The following is a 22,502-nucleotide window of genomic DNA, read 5'->3' as shown; positions in this document are numbered from 1 at the left end:
CAGCATAAACATCTGAATGTCCTCTCCATGATCACCCTGAAAAATAAGATTGTATTTGTGCCCATGGGTAAGAATGATGGTTTGGAATTTCGTTATTATAATTCTTGCTTCTGAAAACTGAATGGAAAGGCATTCCCAGTGTAGACACTGAATATCCATGTTGCATAACCCTACACTAGGCCCTTGGGGATACAGTAAAGACCAGAGTGCTCTTGCTCTAGCATTGCTTGTAGTGGAGAAGCATTTTTCCCTTTGAAAATATTTCAGGCTTTTGATACTTTCAACCAAAGCAAGCTTTTTCACTAGGCAGTCTCATACACAAAATAATTTCAGAGTCACCCAAAAGGGGTCCCTGCTCAAAACAAGCCCCAGCTCCATGATCTAAAATTTCATGTTCAGAGAGTTTTTCTTTCCACCTTGGATAAAGCAAATACCCTTTGGAGACAGAATACTATCTCATCAGGCAGGTATAGTATAGTATGAATGAATTTATCAGATCATTTTCCAAATGCAGGTTGCTGAAAGATGAGAGTGCCAATGTTTGGGAAGGGAACAGAGAGAAGGAAGCATAAGACTCAGAAAAAGGACAGAGAGATACCAAAACCAAACTTTGCCTCTCCATCATTTAGGATTCTTTGGGCAGCAAGTAAACAAGACCTAACCAAAAGTGCCTTAAGCAACATGAAAAATGTATCTTGTTAGATAGCAAGATGTCCTAAGAAATGGTAGTCTTGAGATTGGTTAATTTAGCATCTCAGAGGTCATCATGGGCCAAGCTTTTTATTTATTTTTTCCCCATTCTGTCATCTTCAGAGTATCCTCTTAGACTGGTTCTACTCATATACCCAAGACAGCTGCCACAGTTCTGGGTATTACGTGCAGATGACAACGTCCAAAGGCAAAAATAGGGAAAAACGCTCTCTTTTACCCCTTTTAAAAGGCAAGAAAAACTTTCCCAGAAACTCCCCAGGAGATTTTCCCTAATATCTTATTGACCAGAATTGTGTGTCACATGCTACCACCTTAGCAAGAATAGAGTGGTATTTCACACAGACCTACTTTTGCTTTAAATCCTAATTTGTTTTTGTGATTTTTAAGCTTATTGTTTCTTGGTCCCATTTTTGACATCTGGACGGATGACATAAAAACAGATAATCTGCAAATCCATAATATACATTATATTATCATTAAATCCTCTTGTTCATTGTCTGCATGGAGTTATTCATTTTACTTCCTTTGGTTCATTTAGTCTGCTAATCAGTCAGTTCAATCAAATAATTGGACTAATTATTTTCAAACAATTAATATCATCAGCTTCTTCTATTGACTTTTTTTTTAATTAATGATACTAATATGTTATTATTTCTGCTTTTAATTTTATTTATTTATTTGTTTATTTATTTATGGCTGTGTTGGGTCTTCGTTTCTGTGCGAGGGCTTTCTCTAGTTGTGGTGAGCGGGGGCCACACTTCATCGCGGTGCGCGGGCCTCTCACTATCGCGGCCTCTCTTGTTGCGGAGCACAGGCTCCAGACGCGCAGGCTCAGTAATTGTGGCTCACGGGTCCAGTCGCTCCGCGGCATGTGGGATCTTCCCAGACCAGGGCTCGAACCCGTGTCCCCTGCATTGGCAGGCAGACTCTCAACCACTGCGCCACCAGGGAAGCCCTCTTCTATTGACTTTTATAGAATCACCATCTAATATCAGAAAATTCCATAATTCCACTTCCGTAAATAAGTCAGTAACCATTCTGCTTTATTGGCTTTAGAGGAGATCTGTACTTTGGTCATTGCTGAGGTATTTGCGGAAGACTCTGGGTGCTTCACCTGTACTGCAAGCAATAAATACGGCACAGTGTCAAGCATTGCACAGCTAGATATAAGAGGTAAGGGCTCTTTCAATGCCAGAACAGTTTAGACTATGACTTTGATTATGAGTATGGACGATGTATATTACCCTCTCTTACTGCTTTTCATATGAAGCTAGCTTGGCTCTCCTAAAATTTTTTGAATTATTGAGGAAAGTGTTCTTGAACAGAATCCAGTTTTCAATTTCTCATCGCATTTATCACCACCACCCCAGTTATCCTGTTGTTACTTATTATACTCCCTAAGAAAACATCTCCTTGATCTTACCTAAACTTCTAAAATTCTTTCCAAAATGGTACTTAGACTTTTTTAGGTTTTTTTTGTTTTTTTTCCTGTATCCTTACCATTCTTTAATGTCCCAGATTGTGTTTTCTGTTTTTGACAAGGATTTCCATTAGCACGTTCGCCTGGGTTGGATACATGCCCCGTCTCAGGGTTATGATCCTATCTCAGTCTTGTTGAGTAAGGCTAACATCTCAGGTCCTGTTATCATCCTTTCAGGAAATGAAGACCCCAGAAACAATGGGTCTCTTCACTCAGCCAACTCTACCACCAACCTGGCTGCTATTGAGCAACAGCCGTCCCCACCCAACCCAGAGCCGCCTTCTGTGGAACAACTCCCTAAACCCAAACTGGAAGGCGTTCTGGTGAACCACAACGAGCCCCGGTCCAGCTCAAGGATCGGGCTCCGTGTCCACTTCAACCTGCCTGAAGATGACAAAGGAAGTGAAGCATCCTCTGAGGGTGGCATGGTGACCATCAACCAGACCAGGCCTGATTCCTTCCAGGAGAGATTCAATGGACAGTCAGCAAAAATCCCTGAGCCTTCCTCGCCCGTCAAAGAGCCCCCTCCAGTTCTGGCCAAACCCAAACTGTAAGTAAAAATTAGAATGGATAACCAAGAGTGCCTGTGACCTTCTCTGACTCTGCCCTTCTTAAAAATGATGGCGCTAAAAAGGAAAATTATGAAATGAGAAAACACACATTAAATGCTTTGCAAATCATAATCCTTACATCAGTGTAAGTGTACTATCACTTTCACTCTTACTATTCATATTCTACCTCCAAGAAATGTTACTCCTAAACTAGCTCAAAAAGATGTCTGTCTAACATTAGAGGGCTCCAGGTGAAGCACTTCTACACTCTTCTTATAAAGCCCTTTCTCATGTCTAATAATCTTTACGGTGTGAAATTTCATCTTTCTATTCCCCATTTCTGCTTCAGCTTAAGTTTTTATAGTCATTATAGAAAAGATACCTAGTATTTTTTAGTTAGTTCCTTGATATGGCTAGATATGCTGTAGTAACCACACGCTTCATATAAATGTAATGGGTTGAAATTACAAAGGAAGTGAACCATCCTCTAAGGGTGGCATGGTGACCACCAACCAGAGTCACCTCAGGAGCCTGATGCAGTTGTCACCCAAACTCTCTAGAGAGCTTCTATCAGAGTCATGTGGCAAAATTTAATGTGCATCCATAGTAAAGCAAGCACAGAATATGATACTACTATTATGTTCTGTTTGATCCACACATCAAAGTGATAAAAATTACATTTATAACTACATAAACCTTTAAATATCAACAATAAAATCTACAGTAATAGCACTCCCATCATGTGTTTCTCAGTGCTGATATTCACTGGAAGCAGTTCATGTTGCTTAGTTTTATATTTCTCTCACTACCACACAAGGTGAAATTCTGGCCATAAAATTAAATGTTACAAAACATGTGGGTCGGGGCTTCCCTGGTGGCGCAGTGGTTGAGAATCTGCCTGCCAATGCAGGGGACACGGGTTCGAGCCCTGGTCTGGGAAGATCCCACATGCCCCGGAGCAACTGGGCCCGTGAGCCACAATTACTGAGCCTGCGCGTCTGGAGCCTGTGCTCCACAGAAAGAGAGGCCGCCATAGTGAAAGGCCCGCGCACCGCGATGAGGAGTGGCCCCCGCTCACCACAACTAGAGAAAGCCCTCGCAAAGAAACAAGGACCCAGCACAGCCAAAAATAAATAAATAAATAAATAAAAACCCATTTAGCCATCCATTTAAAAAAAAAAAAAAAAAAAAAAAAAAACATGTGGGTCACATCCAGAAATATCTCTGTCCCCTCAGAGTTCTGCCAGTCACAGGAAATAGGAATCTACTTAAAGTAGGAAGAAGGGAAGAGGTTATTGTAGGGATATAAGCAGGAATGGGCAACAAAACACAGCCAGGTCCTGCACAGAGAAGGAGAAGCAGGGAGTTAAGAGCTAGGATCACATACACGTTCAGTCCAGCCTCTGTCCACTGCTCACGCTCCGTCTTGAGCACTTCCTTGTTTCCTCTTTGCATATCCATTCTACTCTTCTCTCTTGGAAGACTCATCGATTCATATCTGGCCCATGATGGCATGTCGTCAAGATCTGTGTCAAGTTCCATTGCTAACTAAATCGTGCTCAGCAGCTCAATTCCAAATACCAATTAGCCCAGGCTCGTCAGGTGCAGAGCATTTATGTTTGGAGGGAAGAAGACTCAAATGGATCACATCAGAACTGTGTGTGAAGGCAGTTCGCAGAGAAGGGAGTTGTAAGAACAGGTAACCCCAAACAATCAACTACCTCCTTTGTAGGGCCTCCTCTTACCCAGGGACTGTTTAGGAGCTATTAGATATGTCAGTTAGGGTTAGGTTTAGCTTCATGTTGCAGAAAGCCCAAACTAATGGTGAGTTAAACAGATGAGGGTTTATTTTTCTCTCAAATAAAGGAATTAGATGGGCAGTCTGAGGCTGTTATCATGGCTTCATAATCATTAAGAACCCAGTCTTCTGCTCTGCCGTCTTTAGCACTGGCTTCTTCTCCAAGTGCCCTCATGGTCCAAGAAGGCTGATGGTGGTCTAGTCATCATGTCTGTATTTCAAGCAGCAGAAAAGGCAAATTGGTAGAAGTCCAATTACTCTCCTTTAAAGGAGCCTTCTTAGGACTTACCCAAAATCACCTGCTTATATCTCATTGGCCAGAACTTAGTCACATGGTACATTAAGTACAAAGGAAGCTGGGAAGTGTGGTCTTTAGCTGCACATGTTGCCACCATGAGTAAAATCAAGTTCCTTTACAAAGGGGAGAATTAAGTAGTCAGCCAGCAGTATCTACCACATGAAACTTTCAATGAATATAAAAATTCTTTCTACTAAATTATGTAGTGACACCCTCTAAAAATCCAGTCCTCAGCAGTATATAATTCTTTAATATTTTTTGCCTTCCTGAAATTTTCACCTAATGGTGTGAATATAGGTTTGTATTAGTAGAGGTATGAATACGCATGTGCATGTTCACCTCTCTCTCTCTCTCTCTCTCACACACACACACACACACACACACACACACACACACACACACACCCTTTGTGACTCCACATGCCTACAAAGTTTTCTTACTGGTTTTAATCTTTTAGGTTTTATGTTAAAATATATTGACTCAATAATCTTGAGGATACAATTTTCTGCTTGTTCCTTCAATTTGCCATTCATACAAAAAAATAGATAGAATTCTTATAGATCTTAAAACTGCAACAGAGAGGGAAGCTGTCGTTTTTCAACACTGTATCATCAAAGCCTAGATAATTCAGACTTTGACATTTTCAGCTTGAATATTAAGCTATTTAGAGAAGTGACTCTTCATCCTGGCTACACTCTAGAATGAAATGTAGAGCTTTTGAAAAATATTTATGCCTTCCATCCCAGTTGAATGAGAATCTCTCCACAGATTATTTTAATGTACAGCCAGGTTGGAAAGTATGGGTGTAAAGTTGGAGAACCTGAGTTACAACCCTTTATCACCCCACCCAGCCCCATACACACACCCCTCCACAGCCAGGAAAAAAATAGAAGAATTAACATTTAAAGTGAGTAAAATGTCAGACTAAAATCAGAATGTACTGGGTAAGCCTATGATTTGGGGCAAGTGTTTCTTTAGAGCAGTGGTTCTCAGTCCTGGATGCAGACAAGAATCCCCTAGAGCCTTGCTATTCAAAGCACTGGCATCACCTGGGAGCTTGACAGAAATACAGATTCTCGTGCTCCACTCAAGACCTACTGAATCAGAAACTCTGGAGGTGCGGCCTGGAAATCTATGTCTTAACAAGCCCTCCAGAGGGTTCTGAGGTTCACTAAAGTTTAAGAACTGACCCACATTTAAAAAGATAATAATAACTATGCCTGGATCCTTTCCCAGGCCAACTGACTCTCTGGCCAGTGGTGCCTAAATCAGTAAGGTTTGTCTTTTATGCTCTCTGGGTGATCTAATGCACAAGCAGCGTAGTTACCACTGCCAAAACCACAGCTAAAAGCTGATTGCAGAGACATATTTACCCAGAATTAGTTATCCTAATCAGCAATGTGCTAGCAAATGTTTTAACTACCGGCAGAGGCGGGGAAGCCCTGATTTGTAGTATTTGCCAGTTTCCTCCCACCATGGCTGATTTCAAGCTACTAAAGAAAAGTCATTAAACTGGGAACTGGGATGAGATGTATACACCCTGCCCTCCAGAGCCATCGAGAGCTGGCTCCAGCACACACTGGCCCAAGTTGTTGTTGCCAAAATTGCTTTCAAAAGTATTTGATACAGTAGCCCAAGTTGTTCTGTTGTGTTTATCATTAAGCCTTGACATTTTATCTCAACCATTTAAAATCCCTAAGAAATGGACTTGAGGACACGGGGAGGGGGAAGGGTAACCTGGGACGAAGTGAGAGAGTGGCATGGACATATATACACTACCAAATGTAAAATAGATTGCTAGTGGGAAGCAGCTGCATAGCACAGGGAGATCAGCTCAGTGCTTTGTGACAACCTAGAGGGGTGGGATAGGGAGGGTTGGGGGAGGGAGACGTAAGAGGGAAAAGATATGGGGATATATGTATATGTATACCTGATTCACTTTGTTATAAAGCAGAAACTAACACACCATTGTACGGCAATTATACTCCAATAAAGATGTTAATAAAAAAAAATCCCTAAGAAATTCTTTTGTATTCCAGAAACCACATCAAGAAACATCCTTATAATTCTGAAACTCTAATTTTCATTCTTACAAATCTTGAAATTGATATCTGTAGTTCAGAAACTGAAAAATATAATAGCCACCATTTATTGATCATTTATATGATTTAGGTGATTTATCTATCAATTCTCACAACAACATGAAGAGATATTACTTACTCCTATCTTACTTATGAAGAAATCAGGGTCAGAAAAATCTAGAAACCACCCCAAACCACACATATAATCAGTGGCAGAGCCAGGATTAGGACCTAAGTCTATATGTCTGCAGAGGCCATATTCTTGAGCATCATGCTTAAGCTAAGTTGTGGCAAAAGAGAAGATATTTTCAGGGAACCCAGGAGAGTTGATAATCTACAGAAAGAAAACTGGGTACAAACCTGATTTCAGAAGTCCTCATAGCAACAAGAAATGAGCAGCTGAGCTTATAGCAATTTATGATAGGCTGTTATTTTGAATTAGAGAGGTTGCTCAGGGTTTTGTATGCTTTGTAATTAACCTTTCCTTCCTTTATTCTTTCATTGCACTTTGTACCTTCATTATTAAATAGTAAGTTCCATATGTTACCTGTAAATAACCACTGGGTATTTGTATTACATATATGTATAGTAAGATTTTTGAGCCCTGAATATCTCATACTATCCCAGGCATATTTGTATCTCCTACAGTACCTAGCAAAGTAAACATACATAAGATTCAATAAAAGTTTGTTGAATACTGGAATTGACACCTTGCCCTTATGTCATGAATAAGCAAATTGAAACAGCTGTTTTAAATCCCTTCTGAAACAAGACAGTTTAATAAAATCTGGGGGGGGGGAAAACCCTGTCAAACAAAAGGAGACATTATTCTCAAATGAATTCTTCCAGAATCTTAGATAATCAAAACTATTTGATGCTGTATCTCATATATCATTATGTTTAAAGTTTGTGACCCTCTACAATCCGATATACTGCATTAAATGATAAGGGCTAACATGCTGTTTAAAGTCTTACTTAAAATTAAAAGCTGGTTCTTAGTTTTCATTCAATGGGAGCTAAAGGAAAATAAGAATCAATCAATACCAAATGACTTCCTGGCCCCTTTTCTTCATCCTTATCTTTCTAAGATTACTTAGTTTTCATATACTACTTTTTCTACTTCCATAACCACAATAAAATATTTCTGCAATACCATCATATTAAAAGTTGCTCAGACTACAATACAAACATGTCCTAAAAACCACATGGCATTTTCTTTACGCTATAGTAATCACAGAATGGGACCTGCCAGATATGAGATCCATTAAAAATTTAAAGGTTTTATATTTTCATGCCATTGGGAAAGTTAACACCAGCAGAAACAACGTTATTGTATATATTTTTCTAAGGATAATCTAACAAAGATATTTCTGCTTCTCTTGATTGCTGAATCTTTCATCTATGATGGAATGAAAAGATTTAATTAATTTTAATTATGTTACTTTATTCTCTCAGCTTAAATACTTACTTCTAAAAGGGAGGAAGAAAGTTACTGTGCCAGGTGGCTATACTTCTAAATTCTTAGTTTTCATAGTTGAACAGAGGACAAGAATTTTCATAGTTGAATAAAGAGTCGCATAGTATGTAGCATTTGACAGCAGTCATGAAAGTGGAGATAGGTCTCTACTTTGTGAAGTTACTTTTCCGTATATTGTGTATCAGAAGTGTTAATGAAGGCAAGAGAAAAGGTCTTAAACTCCAAGAATTTTTTTTTAAATCACGACTATATTCAATATCCTGTGATAAACCATAATGGAAAATAATATTTTAAAAAAAGAATGTCTCTATGTGTGTAACTGAGTCACTTTGCTGTACAGCAGAGATGGCACAACACTGTAAACTATACTTCAATTAAAAACAAAATTTTTTTTAAATCAAAGTTTGGAGAACTTTCTGCCTCAACTTTATTGCCGTTGGTGTTGACTTTCCCAATGGTATGAAAACATAAAACCTTTCATTTTTAATAGATCTCATGTTCAGCAGATCACCTTCTATGTTCCAAAACATATTTTCAAAGAACATAAAACCACGGTGGGCTTGAAGCACTGTGGTCTCACTTGTGGCTGTTCCTATGGTTGTTTATTCAAGAGTAGATTCTCCTAAACAGCAAAGTTTGACAGCCCTGACAACTTTATACATATATGACTTTTAGACACTTTCATTTTCCATTTTCTTTTTTTAAAAAATAAATTAACTGTTTTGTTAAGAGGAAGTAAATAGACTGTGGGACTTAAGGCAATTCATATAATGCTTCTGTGAGTCAGGTTGCTATAAATGGAGAAAGCGCTCCCAGCTTGATCTTTTTTTTTCCTTTAGGCACGAGAAAAGTCTAAGTAACATTCATAATTACGGTGACCATATAATCCATCGTTCAAACCATGACATTTTTGAGAGTGAAAGAGCACTATTAATAATCATGGCAGGAAAACAGGCATAAAGCAGGACTGTCTAGAATGAATCGAGACATATGGTCACCTTCTCTATAAAGCTTTGTTGTCAGAAGAGGATGAGAAACACCAAGACACATCCAGCTGCTTTGTTAAAGTTTGCTCTAAAATGAGGCAGAGTGAAGAATATAGCACATTCTCAGGGAACTCAGCCCCCTTTAGTAACTCACAACAGTATGTAGCTCAGTGCCTTCTGTCCCGAAACAGAACTTTGAGCACTTCCAACAAGAGGACCATTTTTCTATTTCTTCTTTCTAATTTATAACATTCTAAAATGGGGCTGCTGTGTTGCCCAACTCCAGGGTCACAACACAAAGAACACAATGTGAATGACGCCTCTTGGAGTTGTGCATCATGGTGGCCTTTCCCTTCTTCCTGGCAATCAAACAGATTTAGAGAGAAGGAGAGACAGGGACTTCCTTGGCGGTCCAGCGGTTAAGACTCGCCCTTCCAATGCAGGGGGCACGGGTCTGATCCCTGGCCAGGGAACTAGATCCCACATGCCCGAATTTGATCGGCTGGTTTCTGGCGACATTGGCTGTGTGTTCTTAATCAGCATCAAGCAACCAACAGCCCGTCTCTACAGGCTGAGGCAATGGTGACGGATTTCTCTTCTCTCTCCCTACTCTTGTTTTGTGTGCAGAGATTCCAGCCAGCTACAACAGCTTCACAAGCAAGTCTTACTGGAACAACAGCAGTTGCAAAACCCATCTCCTTCATCTCCTAAGGAGTTTCCTTTCAACATGAGTGTTTTGACCTCCACTGCTGCCCCAGCGGTGACAATGTCCGGCAAGCAGGTGAAGGCCCCTTCATCACAGACATTCAGCTTGGCCCGGCCAAAGCACTTCTTCCCCTCCACGAGCACCACTGCAGCAACTGTGTCCCCTTCCAGCTCTCCAGTGTTCACCCTGATCAGCACTCCTCAAGCCATGCAGAGGACAGTGAGCAAAGAAAGCCTCTTAGTTTCTCAGCCCTTGGTGCAAACCAAATTTCTAGGAGGGGTTTCTGCCCAAAACGAGCCACCTCCTCCAGGTCCGATAGAACCAGCACAACTGCCACTCACATTTTCCATCTCCAGCGGAAACCAGTTTCAGCCCCACTGCGTGTCCCCAACTCCTGTCTCTCCCACCGGCCGGATTCAGAACCCAGTGGCTTTCCTCAGCTCCGTCCTGCCTTCTCTCCCTGCCATCCCACCCACCAATGCCATGGGGCTGCCTAGAAGCGCACCATCCGTGTAAGTGTCATTGAGGTTTCTTGATGTAAAAGATGTCATTTAAGAATGGACCCACATAAGAGTAGCTTGGTCTGGGACAGGACTCTCATTTAGTGAATTCCTACATAATCCAATCTCTTAGACACAAAATGGATATTGAGCACCTTAGGACAAGAGGACACGATTACTTTAAATAATGTTTTTATAATTTAAATACTGAAAACACCTCGACACACAGATTTTCTGGGCAGTGCTCAACGTTTGCTCGCAAGATGCACTCCGTAAGTGCCTGATGGCTCCTGGCGTCTGGTTGCCATGCCAACCACTCTGATTTCTAGGCCTTTGTACCCTGGCCAGTGTTTTTCATGAGTGATTTAGGTGTGAATTTATTTTACAGGCCATCCCAGGGACGAATGAAGAAACATATAAAGTCTTCCCAACCAGTGAATGATGATTACATTCGTGAAACTAAGAATGCGGTGATTCTAGACTTGGGGAAAAAAATGAATTTCAGTGATGTCAGATCAAACCAGCAGGTAAGATTGTTGGGTTCAGACGGTTTATTGGAATTTCTTTGTAAGGAATGTAAGTTTGCTTAATTCAGTCCTTGGGTGCTCAGGTCACCTGACCTCGGTGAAGCTGACACTGCAGTTTTGGAAGGCAAAGCACAGACTGTCCATGGTTCATGTAGGAAACTCGTCCACATGGATTCACAGTTCTTGATTTAGCCTGGTAGTTAATTCAGTTTACTTGTCTACGTGCGTTTACCTAGAATAGCGTATGTTAAGGAGAGAGACTAGATAGTCTGTTTTCCATTCCAACAATCCTCAGCTCAGTATTGGCAAACACCGTCACATCTTTGAGACATTTCAATATCTGAGCCTTGAGATGACCTAGACTTTAAGGAACTCTGGGGTTCCAAGCCATCCTTTATCTGGCTGCTTCAATCTAATGTGCTTGGGGGTTTGCTCACCAGTTCCTCTCAATCTTTACATTAGGTTGAAGCACGTGAAACAGCCATTAGCCAATATCCTGTGTTTCAACCTGTACAACTCCCTGCTTTCTAGTAAGTGTTTACACGGAAGGAGAAAAAGGAAAGTCATCTGTAAGCATCACATAAAAGAAAGACTAAGTATTTTATTGGAGCCATTTATTTTTGCTTTTTGTAAGGTGGTTATTTTTTAAATGCAGATTTACATTTTAATAATCTAACTCTTGGTTTATTTCCCCAAGTGGGAACTGATAAAATCTATTTTAAGTGTAACATAAAATTTCAGTGAAAACTATATACCAAATATTGTGGAATATGTGACATAAGTGACCCCTGGAAACAAGGTTCCAGACTCCCCTGACCATATGCTGTTTTCCTTCATGTTTCTATCTCTTACTTCCAGTGGAGCCATTGATATACAGTATTTTACTATTGTGTTATATGTTGGACAATTTTTACTGAGTGGATTCTCTTGAAAGTAATGCTTAAAATGTTTAAAATAATAATGCTTAAAATAGCTTAAAAATGCTTTTTAAAATTGACTTTAAATTATTGTCTTGAAGCAGGATATTTAAGCTTGCCATAATCGAGTACACTTTTCATGTATTATTTCGTCAAATTACATATATTTCTGGGAGGCAAACACCAAGGCAACTATTCTTCTCTTCCACCTTCTAGATAGAGAAACTGAAGCACAGTTGTCAAACTGTCAGTGGTAGAATGAGAACCAGAGCCCTGGTCTCCAGGACACTTTCACATTTTCCCTGAAACTCTGCAGCCTTTTTGCAGGTTTATGACAAATACCTCCAAGCCCCATAAATGTTGCTCTGTCTAGCACAGATTTGTTTTCCTATAATACTGTCATCACAGTTGTGGCTGTTAATCCTTCTAAGTGTCATTGAAATCAGAGCTGTGTTCAGCCTATGTCTTTAACAACTCAGGGAGCAATTAGAACCCTGTAAAAATGATACCAGGTCAGCACACAGGCTGTTTGATTTTACTTTTATGGTTACTTTATAGGTAGATCTATGTTAATCCATTGTCCCAACTCAGGGGAAAGTAGGGTTTTTCTCTTAATTACCTGAAACGTGAGTACATATAAACATGAACTTCCATGAGTGGAGTGCCATAAACCCAGCAGAACTCTTTAATAAACCTCCATCATGAATTATCTTCAGGGCTAACAGCAGGAACTTGGAGTCTCAAAAAGCATCTCAATCCTCTCCATATTTCAGTGAAAACTATATACCAAATATCTGTGACACATCCGTGTTCTTCTGACAATTATTATTCTGAGCGTTATTATGGTATATTAATTACAGAATTGATCTTACACAGCATTCTAGGCCAGGGATCATGAAAGCCAAGCTGCATAAATGCAATTCAGGAAACTAAGGAGCTGTCTGAGATGGAATGCTTGCATTAGGTTGGTAGATGTTGATTCTGAGAAAGTTTTGAGGAATAAATGATGACCATATTATAATATTGTTTTGTCCATTGCTGCCTTGGGAAATGACAGTGGAAAAGTCATGAAGAACTGTCTAAATGTACTGTGGCCCATTGAGGAAGTTAAGAAGAGGAAAATTTGCTGAGAAAAAGTGGAGATTTGTAGATTTTAGGCTGCATCATTTCTTATTTTGAAGGGTATCGTTCACCACCAGTGGATCTTCACTGGACATCAATTGGTTTAGGTTAGCAAGGTGAGTCTGAGAGGTCAGACTCAGGATCACACAAAATGTAATGGAACCTTCATAACCAATGATTTTAATGCATACATGACTTAGTATGACGTTCTGCTCCCAGTAAATAGTTGGTGACTGTTAATGTCTAAAGCGCACACACACACACATTTAATGTCTTATTTCAACTTTCCTCCTTGACCTCATTTCTCTGGAAACTTTCCCATCTTTTTATTCTGCTCCTCCCTCCCATTTTTTAAATGAAAGCTTCATTAAAACTGTCTGTGGTTCCCAGATACTGCCCTATATGACAGAGGGGGGAAAAATAAGTACCTAATTCTTGCTCTGCCTTTTTTTCCTCTCATCTCCTTCTTCTCTAAACTGCTTAGTCATTTCTTCTATTTAAATCTTACCTCTTTCATCTCTTACCATGAATTCTTTATGAAAATTCTCTCTTGAGGGCAAACAGTCTTGCCATCTGTTCCTTTTCTAATAAGAATTCAACGTAGTCATTGGCCTTATGTTGCTCACCGTGGGCACTGTAGGACCCTGGGTGCTGGAATAGTGAAGTGTCCCCATGTCACCTGCTGTGGGCCCACCCAGGATGCACCAGTCACAAGCTCCCTGGGAGCTGGATTGGCAGGGGGTGGGGGAGGGGGTCTTGTTCATCGCTGCACCCCTGCTGTATCTGTCCCAGAGTAGGTGCTCAGGGAATATCTGCTGAATTAGCTCACAACTTTGGGATTTACATTAATTTCAGATAGGATAACCAAACTTTTGACCAAGGAGAAAATTTTGGATTTGTTGCATCTGTATGGAAAATACCTCACTTAACTATAGAGATTCTGATTATACCTAATTATAGACACTATCTACTATGATAACAATCTATTTTAATCAACTGACTAAAAAGTTGATTAAAAACACACTAAAACCTTTTTAAAAAAACACCCTGAAATTAAGCAAAACTCTGGTGTTAACTGAACATTTAAGTATAAAATAAATCTGTGAACCACTTACTAATTATTTATTCCTAAAGACAGAATTTGGATTTAAAGTATTTTTATGCAACCTCCTTGAAGGTAGATTGTGTGTTTTATAGAATGCTGTGTCCCCAGCGCCTATTATAGTATTCTAAGAATTTGGCAGCAGGGACAGGGGGTAAGCCATGAAGCCTGGTTATTTCTATTGAAGGAAGCATGTAGTATTGGATAAATCATAAAAGAAGACATCCTCTGTGTAGGTTAACCTCCAAGTTAATCTAGGAATCTCTTATCTGCTGTCCATACTGTGGCTCACCCAGGAACAAAAGGAGAATACTTTCTCTAACACATAAAACTTCTTCTAGTGAACACTGTACCCAGAGTTGATTGGGAGCCCTTTGGGCAGGCTCTTCCAGCTGGTTTGATCCTATTTGATTATTTGCCCCTGAAGCCCAGACTCAGACCCAGAGTAGAGGAAGCCAGCAGCATGCTCAGGGCAGTGAGTGTCAGATCATGGCCCACGTTTTGGAAATTTGGAACCCTGGCAATGCCATATCTGATTGGGTTGTGTCATTACACTGCGGTTCGTAGCAGGAGTAAAGCACTCTCCACCACTCTGACAATTTGAAGAAAACTTCTGCAGATGTGTCCCAGAAACCAAATGCCTCAAGTTGTCAAATTATCAGCCTTAAGAGGATTATCTTTAAAGAAAAAAAAAAAAAAGGATTATATTTTCAAGTGGCATACTCTTCTGACGTAATTTTTTTAGCTTTTCATTTTCTTTCGTAGAGCAACTGAAATTCTATGCAACTCATTTTCACTTAAGGTCTTTAACATAAGCCTGGAAAGGATGGGCCATATGTCTTTGACTTGCTTGCCATACAGACCAGATTTACACAGAAAAATATTCTCTCCTTTGAGCACAGACATCACCTACAAGCAGCTGACGTGGAAACTCCTACTTTTACTCACAAAGGGGACAAGGCAAGGGAAAATGGAGAACACAGCCCAAATCCAGTTCTGGAAATTCAAAGTGTACAGCCGCTGACAGAGGATCAGTAGTACAACCTTTGTGCAGAACAGTGCAGAAAGCACATTCAAATTTAACTTAAACACATTGCTTGTTTGCAAATGTCCTTACAAAATCTGAACCCCATCAGTCACAACTTGGAATGACAACCTTGATTTATGTATAAGAGGATTAGTTATCCTTGGGATAACCAACTCTTAGTTGCAAAGCACTACCAAAAAAAAAAAAAAAAAAAGAATTCCTGTTCTGGGGATGGTGTGCATCTTTGTAAACATCTCAGTTGTAAAGGTTCACTGTTTTAGAAACAGGTCACATACCCCTGCCACACAGTTACATGGGTTTCCTTGTTCCTGAGGTTCAACTTCCCAAATATTTTATGAAATCTTTCATGGAAACTCCTTGACCTACAGTATTCTTATTTTGTTGTGCATCTGTAACTTATACATTATACCATATAACTGGTACCTTCAACAATTGTATCTTAAAAGCAATTTTATTTTTTTCTCCCTTTATTCCTTTACATTTATCTAGTGGGGCTAATCCTTCTCCTGGCAATCTCAAATGTGAGGTAATCTCAAAACCATTTTGACCAATTTTAGTTCATATAAGGTTCTACATTTACTTTGTTGCAAAATACAATCTTGATCCAGTAATACAAAATGACCAGTCCTCATGGTAACCAACACCCCAATCCTTATTCAAAAATAAGACCCCACACACAAATGCCTCCATCCACACCTCACACCGCACACCCCAGGGACCTCTACAAATGGGAAATCTAAAGCCAGGAAGGAAGTATGGCCAGCTTCTCTCTTTTTCACTCCCTCCTCCCCTGCTTCACTAACTGCTGTTCCCAACTCCTTCCTTTCCCAGCCACAGAGGGACAAAAGCTGACTCCACACTGGCTCTGTCTCATATGTGGCCCATATATGTATGACAGCAACCATCACAGGTCCTCTGACCTGACACAATGCAGGAGTGTGGGCCACTGAAAGCAACCTTCAGCTTGCCCACCAACAAAAACACACTGTAATCCTCACTCTAGATTTTTTAGGCAGGAATCAGATACCAATCCACTGGAGGAACACAGTAAACACTACAAATGGGTCTATTTAATCTCTCTCAATAGACTGGAGGTGAAAGGCAGGTACTCTGGGGGTGGAGGTGGAGGTGGGACGCTCACAGACATTAATAGCTCTTTGCAAAGTCTTCTCACTGGATTTTCTCCCTCCTGACTCTTCTGTATCTCTGATGAAGGTGAAGAATATCAGTCATCTAACCTGTCCTTACGCACCTGCTTTGAGATTTCTGGAGGACAGTTTGTCTCCCAATTCACTTGTTTTTTGATATCTAACTCATCTTGGTGCCTCAGTAGAATACAACTGTATCCTCAGTACATAGTTACAAATAGTATATTTTAGATAACTCATTGAGTGTTCTGTTTTCATCACCTCCCAACTTGTAGTACTGGTAGAATAGTAAATATATAACCAACAGGTGTACACTTACAGAAAAACAAAACGTGCGTATTTTCATCATATCGCTTCCATAGTTCCTTTGGTTAAATCAATTCAAACATTTATAAATTCCATAAAATCAGGTCCCAACTTGGTAAAATCAAGTTCCTAAAAATAGTTGTTTGGAATACATGGAGACAATGTGGTATTTGTATTCTCAGGCAAGTGCTCAAAAGCCTTATATATCACCCATTTGTTCCTGAAGTATAGATATAATCATAACTTACCACAATGTACAGTAATACTTGTTTGGAAAACTTAGATCATACTTTCAATATAGAATTTCAGGAATTCATCCCCCCCCCCCCATAATAACTCTGACAATGTAATTAGCCAGGAACTTACCAGCCTTCACCCATCATGCAGTAGGAGAAGCTGCAGAGAAGGTTCTTTAGCTTGGAGCAAGGACTCCACTAAAATAGTGGCTAGAGGCGGTATGGAATGGATTGGGAATTTGGGGACTTAAATGAAACAAGATGAGAAGCCATAAGAAGCTAAGACCTCTTGCCACCCTCACAAAAAGCCTGGGTTATCCTGAACTCCAGGATCTGTGTGTGAGGTTTGCAAACTATATGAATTATGCTTTTGACTATTATTTTTAAAATAATAAAGCTATTTAGCACCTACCTCACATAGTAAGAGAATAAAATGACTCATTGGTTTTATTCCTAAGCATCCAAAAAATAAACAAATTTGTTAAAAGGAAAAATAATACCCATTTAGGAGCATGAATGCAATTCAACAAAGAAGAAAAATATATTCCTTATGGGATTTTAAACTGTCAAGACTAGGAAACATTTCAAATTCGTGGGATTAGTTAATGTATTTAGGGAAAATATACTCGCTGTATAGTATTAGGTTGAATAATTTGAAATTGCTGATATTTTACCTCTTTTAACCCTCAAAAATGGCAATTTCATATAGTTCAAACTAATACGTAGATAGTTGGAAGCTTTAAGTATTAACTTTAAAAATAAAAAACCCAAAATGTAGACAATGGTCTTAATACTTTTAAACTAAATTAGGTTTCAAATTAGAAGTGAACAATCTTTTACTTTAATTAGTTTGTTTATCTGATTAAAAATTAATACGCTTAACTGGAGATTAATCATTTTTCTACCCTGAAAGAGCTGTAGATGTATTTTGTTTACCCAGTCTGAGATGAGGCTGAGAGGGAAGATTTAAAATTGGTTCTAAGAAATTAAAACCAAGAAACATTTGGTGTCCGTGTTTCCTAAGTTCCAATTCTGCACAAATTCAGGCGATGATATGTATAAGACAATAGCTAGAGGACATGAATGATGTGATTTAATAGCTTGAGAACATATCTCGTGAGTCCTGAACTCAATTACTCTGCCTGTGACTAGGGGCAGATGCAAATCGGCCATGTGCTCCCAAATTCCACTTCAGGGGCATCCTGGTACCATCTCCATGGGGCCTACCTAAATCATAAAATTATGGTTAACTAGAGTCACAAGTTTAACCAAAGGGCTCACCCTCACCCCAAGCACATGGTTCCAGATTCCTCAAAGATACAGTAGTGTTGGAACAAGTGACGGCCCCCATGTCATTCATGTATTCTTTCATTCTTCAGATACTCATGGAGCACCTGCCATGTGGCAGGCACTCACTATTCCATATATGGTTGATATAGTGGGATGCAAGACAGACAAGAGCTCTGTTTTTCTGATGCTAACATTCTAAGGCTTAGAGATATTCAATCATTCAATCAATATACAAACAAGAAAAACACTAGATAGCAGTCCATGCTCTGTAGAGAATTAGAATTGGGAGTTACTTTAGATGAAGTGGCCTGGGAAAGTTGCTTTAGGGAGGTGACACTTAAGCTTGATAGAATAGGGCAGGATAGGGAATCAGAGTAATCCAGGATAAGTTCTAGATTCAGGTTAACTTGGTGCACTCAAAGTGTGGTCTTAGACCTGTGCCAGTCTGCAAGCTGTCATCTCTCTACTTTGAGATAAGTACGGAAATTGAAAGTAACCATTAAGAAATTTCTAGAGCATTTGACAGAGAAATTTTATGTCTATTGAATATAATCTGTATGCTTTTTCTATTTCATTTTTCTAGTAATTCATTTTTATTTTATTTTATTTTACAAGAGTACAGGTTGAAAAAATGTATTTTTAAAATCTGGTTGGTAATGTGAGAAACACCAGCTTAACCACTTAACCAAGTGGATGAAGAGTGGTGCCAGTTCCTAAGATGGGGAAGAGCAGGGTAGGAGTATCTTCCCTGGGGGACAGAAATCAAGTGCGTGTTGTTTGGACCATGCTAAGCTGGTCCATGGGTGCACCCATGAGGCACCCAAGCCATGACAGAGAGTATACTGGTGGGTATATGACTCTCATGATGTAGAGTAGATCATTGGGTATATGAGTTCTGGGGAGAGACCAGGCTGAGACACATGGATTTGGAGTCATCAGCATATAGAAGGTATCTGAAGCTGTGAGATTGGATGAGATCACCTAGAGCAGAGGAGGAAGAGCTAGTAAAGGAGACTGATAAGGACCAGCTAGGGGAAGAGAAGGAAAACCAGTAGGGTGTCATGGAAACCAACAGAAAAAAAATGTTTCAAAAAGGATAAAGTAGCCATCTGTGTCTAATGCTACTGAGAGGTCAGGAAAGGTAAGAGCAGATAAGTGACAACTTATCTGTGGATCTGGCAAATGTGAAGACCCTGACAGCAGCAATCTCAGTGGAACTATAAGAACACAAGCCTAATTGGAGTATGTTAGTGAAAGAACAGGCAACAAGGAAATGAGGCTATAACAATAGAAAATTATTTCAAATAGCTTCGTTGTGAGGGCAGCAGAGACACAGTGTAAGCAGACATGGGGTCAAGGGAGATTTATTCAAGACAAGTTTTCCTCAAGTATGCAGATGGGAATGTCTAGTAGAGACAGGAAGCTGGTGATGCAGGCATGTATCAGAATGCAGTTCACAATAATTTTGCCAAAATACCACATAGGCAGCTCTACATATTGAAATGGACACCATTAGTAGCTACAAAAATTATATTCCATCTTCATTCCATTCCCTACAATATTCTACCGGGGCTCCATGCTGAAGGTGAGGAATCAGGGTTCACTAGGACAGTTTGGGATTGTAGTAGAAACACAAATCTGCTTCAGTGCTCCATGATGAGGAACTGGAAATGGAACATGCCTGGTTTACTGAGGTTCCACAATGTAAATCTAACATTTGAATCTTAAAAAGTTTCATCCTCACATTATATTGATGGACACATTCTTCCTCACCCACAGAAATTGAAATTAAAACATGTTTGCCATTTTGACAGGAGTACAAAATTTCAAGCTTTGAGCAGAGGCTGATGAATGAAATAGAGTTTCGCTTGGAACGCACCCCTGTTGATGAATCAGATGATGAGATCCAACATGATGAGATCCCCACGGGCAAGTGTATTGCTCCCATCTTTGACAAAAGACTCAAGCACTTCCGGGTCACCGAAGGCTCTCCAGTGACATTCACCTGTAAAATTGTTGGGATACCTGTCCCAAAGGTAGGGGAAGATGACCAGCCAGTTGGCTAACCAACAGTGCAAAACTACAGACAGTGCCTTCAAGAAAGTCTTACCAGACTGTAGTGAAGTATCTACAGAGGGAATGAAAATCAATACCAGAAAATTAACAAAGCCCAAGTAATCTGACTAAAAAGATACAATCAGGAATAGAATCATTAAATAGCCAGGCAAAAACCAAATCAGATAACTTATGGGTAAGTTAAAATTTTTATAAAAGTTGACAATAAATGTCTTAGTCATGATCCTCTATTTTGGGCTATTGATTCTCTCAACCATCAAACTCACCAAACTGATACTTTTCTTTCTATTTAACATCTACTGAAAATCTACAGCCTGCCTGTTGTACAAAGTGAGCTATATTTGTATTATTACTGTTAGGTTGGTAAATGCTGAAAATGTCGTATCGTTATCACTGGCTGCTGAAAAATCTTACGAGTCACCAGACTTTTTGGCAGTCAGCGAGAGAAGGATTTACACCCAGTATGCCTACAGCAGGGAACCTATCCAACCTACTTTCACAAACATTAACATGGCGCTAGTATGTATGATTAGGTAACCAGGAAATGTAGAGAAGGGCAGCTGCAACCAGTACTTTAACTCCCCTGTCTTTGAGAGATCTCCTTGATACACGCAGAACTTAACTTGAAAACTATGTATACTTAAAGTTTAGTCAGAGGAGAAATTTAGCAAGTGAATCCTGGCCTCATTCCATTTGGTATAATAAACCATACTATCCTTTCAAGTAAGGTCAGCTATTCGAGGCCCTGAGATCTCGGACTTCAGGAGACTTGAGTTTGTAAAAGGATAATAGGAAAAGTTCCAGGCTCCCGGTTTTAATTATTTTGCCTCTGAAGACATTTCTGGTCCTTAGGGTGGCTTTTTAAGTAATTATAAATATAATAAAAATAGTCAAAAGTTTTTTCTCAATCCTAAATTATACATAATTTCTTACTTAAATATTGTATATGTACAAGTGGAGGAGCATATTATACTGTCATTTGTAATATGTTTAAAAATTTTTTTCTAAGTCTTTTATAAGGGATGGGTTACTAGTTGTAGAGATGGCAATCGATCCTTGCCTTATCCTACTCCTTGTATCATTATCCTCTAAGATGTACAGAACAGGGACTCCCCTTGTGGTCCAGCGGTTAAGACTCCACGCTCCCAATGCAGTGGGCACAGGGTCCATCCCTGATCAGGGAACTAAGATCGTGCATGCTGCATGGTGCAGCCAAAAAAAAAGATGTACAGAACAGTGTATACTCTCCTTGATTATTTTTCATTTCAGGTTTACTGGTTCAAAGATGGGAAGCAGATTTCAAAAAGAAATGAGCACTTCAAAATGAGGCGAGAAGGAGATGGGACGTGTTCTCTGCACATTGACTCCACCACCGGCGATGACGACGGCAACTACACCATCATGGCGGCCAACCCCCAGGTGGAGACGCAGGGTTCCGCGCTGTACTGCACTCTGAGGAAGGAGCGGTTCATGTCATTGCGAATAAACCTTGAGAAGTGCAAGTTACTAAGGATTTCTGAGGAAAATGAATAAGGAGCATAGAGACTGTGTGTAACTGGAGCACAGTATCACAACTTACAAGACCACTTAGCCACTGATGGGTCACGCCACCCTTCAGCCTTTGTCAAAGGACATTAGTAGTATCTATTCACTAAGTATATGCCCCAGAACTACTGGAGTAAATCTTGTTTTGATCAACTCACTGACTCTCTTGAAGAGTCAACAAATTATTCTATCAAAGAATGATTTGCTATTTTTTGTTCTTTAGAGAATAAGCAAATCACTTGTGAATATCCCTCACTCATAAAAAAAATTTTTTTTGGTAAAAGTTGGAAAGCCATAATCTTTCACTTTCCTTTTCTGAAGAGACCAAGACTTAAAATTCCCCTTAAAGATATGGCAGAATAAATATCTTCAATTACTTTTAGAATAGGAGGTACAGAACTATAATTTCTACTCACCCACTCCTCCTATTAAAATGTTAGTTTTGAAGATAACTTCTATTGAGGAAAGTATAAAAATACTTGACCATGATTTCTGCATGTGCCTACAAATAATGTTAAGTGCACAAGAATTCAAGTTTTTTTACATTTATGTCTGTTCATTTCTCGGCTTAAAAATGAAAGTCACAATATTCTTAAA

The 22,502-nt window shown here is 39.6% G+C and overlaps 1 protein-coding gene across 3 annotated transcripts in view; it reads left to right on the top strand.

Moving 5' to 3' along the window:
- MYPN (myopalladin) overlaps positions 1 to 22,502 on the top strand; it is an 81,910-nt gene that overhangs the window by 40,076 nt on the left and 19,332 nt on the right. For all 3 annotated transcript variants that reach the window (XM_082424399.1, XM_082424400.1, XM_082424401.1), the window contains 6 exons: positions 1,768 to 1,884; positions 2,369 to 2,741; positions 10,010 to 10,600; positions 10,977 to 11,115; positions 20,099 to 20,320; positions 21,630 to 21,779. In XM_082424399.1, coding sequence (XP_082280525.1) covers positions 1,768 to 1,884; positions 2,369 to 2,741; positions 10,010 to 10,600; positions 10,977 to 11,115; positions 20,099 to 20,320; positions 21,630 to 21,779 — 1,592 coding nt within the window. The remainder of the gene's footprint in view (positions 1 to 1,767; positions 1,885 to 2,368; positions 2,742 to 10,009; positions 10,601 to 10,976; positions 11,116 to 20,098; positions 20,321 to 21,629; positions 21,780 to 22,502) is intronic.

Source organism: Balaenoptera physalus (genome assembly GCF_965194825.1).
Source record: "Balaenoptera physalus genome assembly, chromosome: 14".
Classification (NCBI taxonomy): domain Eukaryota; kingdom Metazoa; phylum Chordata; class Mammalia; order Artiodactyla; family Balaenopteridae; genus Balaenoptera; species Balaenoptera physalus.
Note: the sequence above shows the minus strand (reverse complement) of the source record. Positions and strands in the feature narration are given on the sequence as shown.